The 11694-nt window shown below is 37.6% G+C and overlaps 3 protein-coding genes across 3 annotated transcripts; all 3 read left to right on the top strand.

Moving 5' to 3' along the window:
• Positions 1-2649: 2649 nt before the first annotated feature.
• LOC129106362 (enhancer of split mbeta protein-like) lies at positions 2650-3218 on the top strand. The gene is made up of 2 exons (XM_054617750.1): positions 2650-2772; positions 2886-3218. The coding sequence occupies exons 1-2, from the start codon at positions 2650-2652 to the stop codon at positions 3216-3218; spliced, it is 456 nt and encodes a 151-aa protein (XP_054473725.1).
• A 3243-nt stretch (positions 3219-6461) lies between these two features.
• LOC129106359 (protein hairy-like) lies at positions 6462-7029 on the top strand. The gene is made up of 2 exons (XM_054617748.1): positions 6462-6584; positions 6697-7029. The coding sequence occupies exons 1-2, from the start codon at positions 6462-6464 to the stop codon at positions 7027-7029; spliced, it is 456 nt and encodes a 151-aa protein (XP_054473723.1).
• A 3383-nt stretch (positions 7030-10412) lies between these two features.
• On the top strand, positions 10413-11062 carry LOC129106276 (transcription factor HES-5-like). Its single transcript, XM_054617658.1, has 2 exons — positions 10413-10526; positions 10640-11062. The coding sequence occupies exons 1-2, from the start codon at positions 10464-10466 to the stop codon at positions 11060-11062; spliced, it is 486 nt and encodes a 161-aa protein (XP_054473633.1). The 5' UTR covers positions 10413-10463.
• Positions 11063-11694: the final 632 nt, after the last annotated feature.

Below are 11694 nucleotides of genomic sequence, written 5' to 3'. Positions count from 1 at the left end.
CTCTATGGAGTAGATAGCTGGACTTTCTCTCTCTTTCAGGCTGCTGTGACCAAATGTGTAAATCTGTTGGATTCCACAGTGTTATGGGTGTGACAAGGACAAGTTTATCTACATTCTGACCAGAAATGATGCCAGAAGAGTGGAAATTGTGGGGATTCTGGCAACTTTAAAATATTTTTTTCACAAGATTCCGGAGCTCCTTCCACTCTGTCGATGACATCGAGCGCTCTAAGCTATGCAATACACACCCATTATGAACTCAGAAAAGGTCTGAAAAAAGCATAAAACATAAGTGTGATTATTCAAAAAACTGTACAAGATATTAAAATGTTCAATCATACCTTCATATTTCAAGGTTTTGTGAACTTTTGAGAGTTTAAATGGTGTCTCTAGCTGAAGGTATGGGGAAACAGAAAGCTTTCAAAGTTGAAGAAGTTTGAGAAGATTAGAGGATTTTCCCCATAGGGAACCATTATATGAAAAATATGAATATTGCTTAATATTTAAAAAATCATAAGAGGTAGAAATGAGAAAAGTCATTGCAGGAATGTCCTGAAAGAGCTGAATAATTTGATAATTGAACGGTTTCTGTAGCTGAAAGTATGCAGAACTAGTTAGCTGCCAAAAAACGTACGGAAGAAATATAAGAGGAAGAAGAAGAAGAAGAGGAAGAAGATTAAAGCTTAGAAGAACAATTGTTGGAATGCTTAATCAGCATTCCAACAATAGTACATCACTCTATATGGAATAAGTCAATTCATCAAACCAAATGAGAAAAAAGTACATTTCGAGACAATTTTGTTGTTGTTCTTAAAATCGTAAGTGTGAGGTGTTGAAATGTAAAAACTTTAAAGTTAACTTTATACATCTTTTAAGAGGTCAGTCATTGTATACGATGTGATGGGTAATAAGACACACTTCTATTGTCCCTCCAGTGAAAGGACAGAGTGTGGGAAACCAGAGGAAACTCACTCACAGAGTCCTGTGGGACAATAGATCCAGACCTTTGCCCTGAAGGGACAGAGATTAAAAGAGACTCTGGCTCTTAAAACTGGGACTTGTTTTAAATAACAACTTTGCTCTTAACTGTTCTTCTGATATGAATCAGTATAAACACCTTTTTAGAATGTTGACATTTCATTAAAACAAAGACGATACTTTTACTATGATGTTTCTAAAGGTTTCTGTCCGATAGTTTAAGTAAATTGACCTTAAATTTGGTTAATTGGTTTGAATGTTGGAAACATTCCAAACCTATGTTCTTTCATGCCCTTTATTATAACTCCGCAACCTTTTTTGAAACTTTACTTTTTCCGCATATTTCAGTGTAGAATAACATGTCTGCTATTATTTTTTGCTTTTGTATCTCTATTTAAATTTTAAAAATCTTAAAACCGGTCATGACACAGTTGACTTCCTCACATTAGTTCAACTTTCATGTATCTTTCAGAAATTTAAGGCAAATTCCTGTTTAAGTCTTTCAACCTCCACCAATCACACCACAAACTCTTCAGATATTGTCTTTTGTAGTTGAACTTATTGTTATTTACCAGCTTTTCACTTAAAAAATGAATCATTTTTGAGGGGGGCCATGTACCCCCACCTTGGTGTCACACACTGCATGCACAGGATCCTCAAAGGATCCATTAGTAGAGGAGCACATGCCTCTTTACTGCTCATAGACGGAGTGTGGGAAAGCTCTGGAGGAAAGAGTTGAGTGTGAATGACTTTCATCCCACCACCAGACGAGGAATTCTCCAAAGGGATTTGGCACACTTCAGGAAACAGCTGCCCCCCCAAAACCTCCCACCTTCATGTCTAGAGCTGGAGGTTTGATCCAGTTAATGGTCAATAAAGAGGCATGATTATTTATGGAGGTTCAAAAGGTATAAATATGATTGGACACTGAAAATATGACAGTACCAATTCATTTTGTGATCCTTAATGATAGATATTCAACCATAATTTCAAATATTACAAATGGTCAGAGTCAACCAATGGTGTTCTTTACCTCCAGATGGTTGGTGATGTCAGGCTCTTTTCCTACTACAACACACGTCCAGCATCAGTCACAAAGGCTCCATTCAACGTCCTTTTGTTGTTCATTGACCACAGCATTCAAGAAGTCAGTGTGGGAAACTGACACCAACTTTCTAAGTTTTCGAGAAAAGTCAAATCGTAATAAAGAAAAGTTTAATCTTAAATTATGAAGAAAAAGATACTATGGCATTTTATGTTTTGGCACAGATATACTACTTAGAGACAAATATCTATTTTCACTGATTATTTAGTTTAGTTAAATGTTAGTCATACAAGAGATTGTAACCAAGATGGAATTAGTTCTCAATCTCCCAGCGTGTGCTCAGTCAAAGTCATTGATCCCAGCATCAGGCAGCAGATCTGCTCTCTCTACAGGGTCACCACTTTCCCAGATTCACACAGAGCTCTGAGAGTCTCTCTCCATCACCCCCCCAGTCCCCCACCTGTTCCCCTGAGATCTAACCATTTCCCCCACATCAATAAAACCATTCGGAGTGTGGCATCCCTCATTGTCTCACCAAGCTCTCTGATTGGTTTAGACTGTGGGAAACACCAACTAGACCAAGACCCACACATTCATATGGAGATGAGGGACTATAAATAGGAGGGATGAAGCCAGCAGAGATCAGATTCTCTCTACAGAGACCTCTACAGCACAGAGATCCAGACATGGCTCCTACAATCACTGCAGCAACGACCAATTCTCAGGAGCATCTGACTCTGACCCACAAGGTAAATTGAAGATTCAAGAAGATTTAAATGTTGCCAATGAGAAGTTGTCTTTCTTCATGCTAACACTAAACTCCAGAATAAGATTATTAATGACTTTGTTCTTCTATCTGCAGCTCAGAAAGCCTCTGGTGGAGAAGTTACGCAGAGATCGAATCAACAGCAGCATTGAGCATCTCAAGTCTCTCCTGGGTCCAGAGTTCCTCAAACAGGAACCAGACTCCAAGCTGGAGAAAGCAGACATCCTGGAGATGACAGTTTGTGTCCTGACACGACTGCAGCAGCAGCATCAACAGCAGAGAAGACTGCTGAACCACTTCAACAAGCTGCAGTCTTCCTCTGATAAGAACCTGAGAGAGGCTGACTTCTCTCCTCTGAGCTCCACAGTCCAGACCAGCATCACCAAAGAGAAGAGTCCAGTCAGCAGTGACCCCTGGAGGCCGTGGTAGACACCTACAGACTGGAGCTACAACCAGACAAACTGAGACGACCACATTGGTCAAAGATTACTGGAAGTGAATTCTTCTGAATTCTGAAATGTTATCAATTGTTCTTCTGTTTGTACAGAAGGATGTTTTTTGTTTCTATTTTCTTTGTGGAAGATGACATTTCCTGAGGAAATGACAACAACTTTATCTTTCAAGTTAAGAAAGAGAACATCTTATCATGCATGTTGCATGAACCAAATCTGATTGCATCAGCAATTATTATTATACATCACTAAACATAGTTTAATGATGGAGTGGTAAAATATATGGATATCATTGGTATCATTTGATTGTTATTGATCATTTTGATCAGAAACTTTAACTCTTCTTTTTGACACGTGTTAAAGGACTTTAATCTCTCTGATTACTCCAAACTGATCTGTTGTTAGATCAAAATGTTTATCCTTTTTTATCTAAAAGATTTGCTTAATGTCACAATTTACCTGTGATACTTTTAGTCTTTACGACATGTCATGTGTTGGTACAATATTATCCATTGGTGATTGTGTTACCTCTTGATTAACATTGATCATTTTGATCAAAAATGTAAATTGTCCTTTTTATGGACCTTTTGTCATGATGGAATTTTACACACATTATGTGATTATTGAAAAATCATCTGTTTTAGGATCAATAGAGTTTTCCTTTTTTTGTAAAAGGTTTGTTTAACGTCACACTGTCACAGTTTTCCAGTGACAATGTAATTTTACATTTTGTAATTCAATTGAATATAGTGTTTACTGAAAACAATGTGACCTGTTGTAAGGTCACTTTTTACTATTTGTTTTGTTCACTAAGTGCAAATGTTTAAATCCATTTAGAAAAAGTATTTTTTAAAGACAGTGAGTACTGTGTACTCAAATATTATAAATGGTTTGTCTTTTATGAAGACAGTTGTTCCTCTACTCTCTCTGAGTACAGTGTGTCTTGTAGAAATCTACAAGTTGTTGTTGTGATGTATCATCACCTCTAGTTGGAGCTTTCATACTTCATGTTGCTCGTTGTCTGTTGTTGAATAAACAAACACCTCTAACTGAAAATCTTCTCTTCTCATGTCGTGTTTTATTCATTTCATCATAACTGATAGAGGTCTCCATGATCGATCATATCTTTGAATGACAAACCAAGATAAGGTTCAGGACATACAGTAATTGTTCATCCATAATATAATTGTTTATCATTAAACTATGTATAGGAATGTTGTTCGATTAGGATTATTGATGAAGAAGGAAAATCAATAGTACATCACTCTATATGGAGTAAGTCAATTCATCAAACCAAATGAGAAAAAAGTACATTTCGAGACAATTTTGTTGTCATTGAAATGTACTTGATTTTCTTAAAATCGTAAGTGTGAGGTGTTGAAATGTAAAAACTTTAAAGTTAACTTTATACATCTTTTAAGAGGTCAGTCATTGTATACGATGTGATGGGTAATAAGACACACTTCTATTGTTCCTCCAGTGAAAGGACAGAGTGTGGGAAACCAGAGGAAACTCACTCACAGAGTCCTGTGGGACAATAGATCCAGACCTTTGCCCTGAAGGGACAGAGATTAAAAGAGACTCTGGCTCTTAAAACTGGGACTTGTTTTAAATAACAACTTTGCTCTTAACTGTTCTTTTGATATGAATCAGTATAAACACATTTTCAGAATGTTACATTTTATTAAGACAAGGACAATACTTTTAGTATAGTGTTTTAAAGGGTTTCTGTCCGATAGTTTAAGTTAATTAACCTAAACATGTGGTTAATTGGTTTGAACGTTGGAAACATTCACAACCTATGTTTTTTTTCTCTTTATTATTATTCCGCTACTATTATTTTAATTTAATTGTTCCGCACACTTCAGTGTAAAATTTCATGTCTGCTGATACTTTTTGCATTTGTATCTCTATTTAATTTTGTAAAAAAAAACATTAAACCGGTCGTGACGCGGTTGACTTCCTCACATTAGTTCAACTTTCTCGTTTCTTTCAGAAATTTGAGGCAAATCGCTATATCGTTTATATTTTTCAACCTTCAACATTCAGACAGCAAATTCTTAAGATATTGCCTTCTATAGTTGAACTTGATGTCATGTTCCAGTTATTCATTTCAATGACAAATAATTTTTTGAGGAGGGCCACACCCTCTTCTCTTGGCGTCACACACTGCGTGCACAGGATCCTCAAAGGATCCATTAGTAGAGGAGCACATGCCTCTTTACTGCTAATAGACGGAGTGTGGGAAAGCTCTGGAGGAAAGAGTTGAGTGTGAATGACTTTCATCCCACCAGCAGACAAGAAATTCTCCTAAGGGATTTGGCACACTTCAGGAAACAGCTGCCCACAAAACCTCCCACCTTCATGTCTAGAGCTGGAGGTTTGATCTAGTTAATTGTCAATAATAAAGGTATGATTATTTATGGAAGTTCAAAAGGTATAAATATGATTGGACACTGAAAATATGACAGTACCAATTCATTTTGTGATCCTTAATGATAGATATTCAACCATAATTTCAAATATTACAAATGGTCAGAGTCAACCAATGGTGTTCTTTACCTCCAGATGGTTGGTGATGTCAGGCTCTTTTCCTACTACAACACACGTCCAGCATCAGTCACAAAGGCTCCATTCAACGTCCTTTTGTTGTTCATTGACCACAGCATTCAAGAAGTCAGTGTGGGAAACTGACACCAACTTTCTAAGTTTTCGAGAAAAGTCAAATCGTAATAAAGAAAGGTTTAATCTTAAATTATGAAGAAAAAGATACTATGGCATTTTATGTTTTGGCACAGATATACTACTTAGAGACACATATCTATTTTCACTGATTATTTAGTTTAGTTAAATGTTAGTCTTACAAGAGATTGTAACCAAGATGGAATTAGTTCTCAATCTCCCACGTTTCTGACGGGATGATGAGCGTGTGCTCCGTCAAAGTCATTGATCCCAGCATCAGGCAGCAGATCTGCTCTCTCTACAGGGTCACCACTTTCCCAGATTCACACAGAGCTCTGAGAGTCTCTCTCCATCACCCCCCCAGTCCTCCACCTGTTCCCTTGAGATCTAACCATTTCCCCCACATCAATAAAACCATTCGGAGTGTGGCATCCCTCATTGTCTCACCAAGCTCTCTGATTGGTTGAGACTGTGGGAAACACCAACTAGACCAAGACCCACACATTCATATGGAGATGAGGGACTATAAATAGGAGGGATGAAGCCAGCAGAGATCAGATTCTCTCTACAGAGACCTCTACAGCACAGAGATCCAGACATGGCTCCTACAATCACTGCAGCAACGACCAATTCTCAGGAGCATCTGACTCTGACCCACAAGGTAAATTGAAGATTCAAGAAGATTTAAATGTTGTCAATAGAAGTTGTCTTTCTTCATGCTAACACTAAACTCCAGAATAAGATTATTAATGACTTTGTTCTTCTATCTGCAGCTCAGAAAGCCTCTGGTGGAGAAGTTACGCAGAGATCGAATCAACAGCAGCATTGAGCATCTCAAGTCTCTCCTGGGTCCAGAGTTCCTCAAACAGGAACCAGACTCCAAGCTGGAGAAAGCAGACATCCTGGAGATGACAGTTTGTGTCCTGACACGACTGCAGCAGCAGCATCAACAGCAGAGAAGACTGCTGAACCACTTCAAAAAGCTGCAGTCTTCCTCTGATAAGAACCTGAGAGAGGCTGACTTCTCTCCTCTGAGCTCCACAGTCCAGACCAGCATCACCAAAGAGAAGAGTCCAGTCAACAGCGCCCCCTGGAGGCCGTGGTAGACACCTTCAGACTGGAGCAACTACCAGACAAACTGAGACGACCACATTGGTCAAAGATTACTGGAAGTGATTTCTTCTGAATTCTGAAATGTTATCAATTGTTCTTCTGTTTGTACAGAAGGATGTTTTTTGTTTCTATTTTCTTTGTGGAAGATGACATTTCCTGAGGAAATGACAACAACTTTCAAGTTAAGAAAGAGAACATCTTGTCATGCATGTTGCATGAACCAAATTTGATTGCATCAGCAATTATTATGATGTCTTACTCTACTTCATGTATTGGTGGAATGGTAAAAGATATGGATACCATTGGTATCTTTTGATTGTTATTGATCATTTTGATCAGAAACTTTAACTCTTCTTTTTGACACATGTTAAAGGACTTTAATCTCTCTGATTACTCCAAACTGATCTGTTGTTAGATCCAAATGTTTATCCTTTTTTATCTAAAAGATTTGCTTAATGTTACAATTTACCTGTGATACTTTTATTCTTCACGACATTTTTGATAATTTTGATCAAAAATGTAAATTGTCCTTTTTATGGACCTTTTGTCATGATGGACATTTCCTCACATTATGTGATTATTGAAAAATCATCTGTTTTAGGATCAATAGAGTTTTCCTTTTATTGTAAAAGGTTTGTTCAACGTCACAGTCACAGTTTTCCAGTGACAGTTATTTTACATTTTTGTAATTCAATTGAATTTAGTGTTTACCAAGAACAATGTGTTAAAAACATTGGGGAAGGTATTTTTTAAAGACTGTGAGTACTGTGTACTCTAATATTATCAATGGTTTGTCTTTTATGAAGACAGTTGTTCCTCTACTCTCTCTGAGTACAGTGTGTCTTGTAGAAATCTACAAGTTGTTGTTGTGATGTATCATCACCTCTAGTTGGAGCTTTCATACTTCATGTTGCTCGTTGTCTGTTGTTGAATAAACAAACACCTCTAACTGAAAATTGTCTCTTCTCATGTCGTGGTTTATTCATTTCATCATAACTGATAGAGGTCTCCATCATCAATCATATCTTTGAATGACAAATCATGATAAGGTTCAGAACATACAGTAATTGTTCATCCATAACATACCTGTTTATCATTAAACTATGTATAGGAATGTTGTTCAATTAGGCTTATTGATGTAGAGGGATTATCAATGGTACATCACTCTATATGGAGTAAGTCAATTCATCAAACCAAACTAGAAAAGCTAATTTCGAAGGCAGTTTAGTTTTCATTGAAATGTACTTTATTTTCTTAAAATTGTAAGTGTGAGGTGTTGAAATGTAAAAACTTTAAAGTTAACCTTATACATCTTTTAAGAGGTCAGTCATTGTATACGATGTGATGGGTAATAAGACACACTTCTATTGTCCCTCCAGTGAAAGGACAGAGTGTGGGAAACCAGAGGAAACTCACTCACAGAGTCCTGTGGGACAATAGATCCAGACCTTTGCCCTGAAGGGACAGAGATTAAAAGAGACTCTGGCTCTTAAAACTGGGACTTGTTTTAAATAACAACTTTGCTTTTAATTGTTCTTCTGATATGAATCAGTATAAACACCTTTTTAGAATGTTGACATTTCATTAAAACAAGGACAATACTTTTAGTATAGTGTTTTAAAGGGTTTCTGTCCAATAGTTTAAGTTAATGAACCTATAAATTTGGTTAATTGGTTTGAATGTTGGAAACATTCACAACCTATGTTATTTTTTCTCTTCATTATTATTCCGCTACTATTTTATTAATTTAATGGTGACGCATATTTCAATGTCAAATTTCATATCTGCTATTACTTTTCGCGTCTGTATCTCTATTTAATTAAAAAAACAAAAAACAAAAAACTGGTCAAGACAAGGTTGACTTCCTCATATTAGTTCAACTTTCTCTTTTCTTTCAGAAATTTGAGGCACATTGCTGTTTAGGTTTTTCAACCTCCAACATTCAGACAGCAAATTCTTAAGATATTGCCTTCTGTAGTTGAACTTGATGTAATGTTCCAGTTATTCACTTTAACGAGAAATCATTTTTTTGAGGAGGGCCACACCCTCTTCTCTTGGCGTCACACACTGCGTGCACAGGATCCTCAAAGGATCCATTAGTAGAGGAGCACATGCCTCTTTACTGCTAATAGACGGAGTGTGGGAAAGCTCTGGAGGAAAGAGTTAAGTGTGAATGACTTTCATCCCACCAGCAGACGAGGAATTCTCCAAAGGGATTTGGCACACTTCAGGAAACAGCTGCCCACAAAACATCCCACCTTCAAGTCTAGAGCTGGAGGTTTGATCCAGTAAATGGTCAATAATAAAACAACACACAGCCAGCATCTGTCACAGAAGTGCCTTTGTGGTTCACTGACCAGACCATACAGGAGTCAGTGTGGGAAACTGAGCTCAACTTGTTACTCACACTGACTACAAGGCACGTGTCAAAAGACTCTGCTGCATCTGGACAGCAGCATGATTATTGTGTTGAGTTTGTTTCAACTAGCAGGAATGTGTATCAAACTGGTTTCTAACATATTATATTATCATTTCACAAAATGGTGCATCTTTGATGCAGCAACATTCAAGAGAAATGGATGAAGTTTAAATACAAAATGGATCATCTCACTAATTTCAAACCAGACTATGTCTGCAACCTCTTAGTCTTAAAATCGAGAAGTCTTTCTCATTCTGGTCTTAATCGATTAAGATTATTTTGCAGATTTGTTGGATTCTTTAAAAGCATTTTCATGCTTAATAACTAATTTCCAAGATATTCAAGAGCACATCAACAATACAAAGGGGTGTTTATGTGTAATTATTCTTGAGAAAACTCAGCTTAAAAGATCTTATGATTAAATCAACTGATCAATTAGTCGACAAACTGTATCATTGATCGACTAGAAATTCTTTGGAGTAGGAGAGCTTTAAACAAGACAAGGATTTTACCCACTATTTAATGTTTGAATCATTATAAGCACTGAAGACATAAAATATCTGCTTGTGTTTTACATGTTTCTTTCACAAAGTAATCTAATTCATATATTTCACCATGGATGTTATTCTCCCACGTGTCTGACGGGATGATGAGCGTGTGCTCAGTCAAAGTCATTGATCCCAGCATCAGGCAGCAGATCTGCTCTCTCTACAGGGTCACCACTTTCCCAGATTCACACAGAGCTCTGAGAGTCTCTCTCCATCACCCCCCCAGTCCTCCACCTGTTCCCCTGAGATCTAACCATTTCCCCCACATCAATAAAACCATTCGGAGTGTGGCATCCCTCATTGTCTCACCAAGCTCTCTGATTGGTTGAGACTGTGGGAAACACCAACTAGACCAAGACCCACGCATTCATATGGAGATGAGGGACTATAAATAGGAGGGAGGAAGCCAGCAGAGATCAGATTCTCTCTACAGAGACCTCTACAGCACAGAGATCCAGACATGGCTCCTACAATCACTGCAGCAACGACCAATTCTCAGGAGCATCTGACTCTGACCCACAAGGTAAATTGAAGATTCAAGAAGATTTAAATGTTGTCAATGAGAAGTTGTCTTTCTTCATGCTAACACTAAACTCCAGAATAAGATTATTAATGACTTTGTTTTTCTTTTTGCAGCTCAGAAAGCCTTTGGTGGAGAAGTTACGCAGAGATCGAATCAACAGCAGCATTGAGCAGCTCAAGTCTCTCCTGGGTCCAAAGTTCCTCAAACAGGAGCCAGACTCCAAGCTGGAGAAAGCAGACATCCTGGAGATGACAGTTTGTGTCTTGAGACGACTGCAGCAGCAGAATCAAGCTGTGGACTCAGCAGCTGTTGGTCAGGGCTACTCCAGATGTGTCCAAGAGGTGACACACTTCCTGTCCAAGGAGCAGGTGAAGACACAGTCCCAGAGAAGACTGCTGAACCACTTCAACAAGCTGCAGTCTTCCTCTGATAAGAACCTGAGAGAGGCTGACTTCTCTCCTCTGAGCTCCACAGTCCAGACCAGCATCACCAAAGAGAAGAGTCCAGTCAACAGCGCCCTCTGGAGGCCGTGGTAGACACCTACAGACTGGAGCTACTACCAGACAAACTGAGACGACCACATTGGTCAAAGATTACTGGAAGTGATTTCTTCTGAATTTTGAAATATTTTGAATCGTTCTTCTGTTTGTACAGAAGGTTGTTTTTTGTTTCTGTTTTCTTTGTGGAAGATGACATTTCCTGAGGAAATGACAACAACTTTATCTTTCAAGTTAAGAAAGAGAACATCTTGTCATGCATGTTGCATGAACCAAATCTGATTGCATCAGCAATTATTATGATACCTTACTGTATTTCACGTATTGGTGGAGTGGTAAAAGATATGGATACCATAGGTATCTTTTAATTGTCATTGATCATTTTGATCAGAAACTTTAACTCTTTTCTTGACACGTGTTAAAGGACTTTAATCTCTCTGATTACTCCAAACTGATCTGTTGTTAGATCCAAATGTTTATCCTTTTATTCTAAAAGATTTGCTTGATGTTACAATTTTCCTGTGATACTTTTATTCTTTACGACATGTCATGTGTTGGTACAATATTATCCCATTGGTTATATTTGTAACCTATTGATTTCCATTGATCATTTTGATGTAAAATGTAAATTGTCCTTTTCATGGACCTTTTGTCATGATGGAATTTTCCTC

Source organism: Anoplopoma fimbria, chromosome 17 (genome assembly GCF_027596085.1).
Source record: "Anoplopoma fimbria isolate UVic2021 breed Golden Eagle Sablefish chromosome 17, Afim_UVic_2022, whole genome shotgun sequence".
NCBI lineage: Eukaryota > Metazoa > Chordata > Actinopteri > Perciformes > Anoplopomatidae > Anoplopoma > Anoplopoma fimbria.
The sequence above is the reverse complement of the archived record's forward strand: the minus strand, read 5'-3'. Positions and strand labels throughout refer to the sequence as shown.

What these genes read in the sequence shown, in the direction of transcription:
- LOC129106359 (XM_054617748.1), top strand. Translation starts at nt 6,462, where the DNA reads ATGAAGCCAGCAGAGATCAGATTCTCTCTACAGAGACCTCTACAGCAC. An exon ending in ATCTGACTCTGACCCACAAG is followed by an intron (nt 6,585 to 6,696) that starts GTAAATTGAAGA and finishes TTCTATCTGCAG; the next exon opens with CTCAGAAAGCCTCTGGTGGA.
- LOC129106362 (XM_054617750.1), top strand. Translation starts at nt 2,650, where the DNA reads ATGAAGCCAGCAGAGATCAGATTCTCTCTACAGAGACCTCTACAGCAC. An exon ending in ATCTGACTCTGACCCACAAG is followed by an intron (nt 2,773 to 2,885) that starts GTAAATTGAAGA and finishes TTCTATCTGCAG; the next exon opens with CTCAGAAAGCCTCTGGTGGA.
- LOC129106276 (XM_054617658.1), top strand. Translation starts at nt 10,464, where the DNA reads ATGGCTCCTACAATCACTGCAGCAACGACCAATTCTCAGGAGCATCTG. An exon ending in ATCTGACTCTGACCCACAAG is followed by an intron (nt 10,527 to 10,639) that starts GTAAATTGAAGA and finishes TTCTTTTTGCAG; the next exon opens with CTCAGAAAGCCTTTGGTGGA.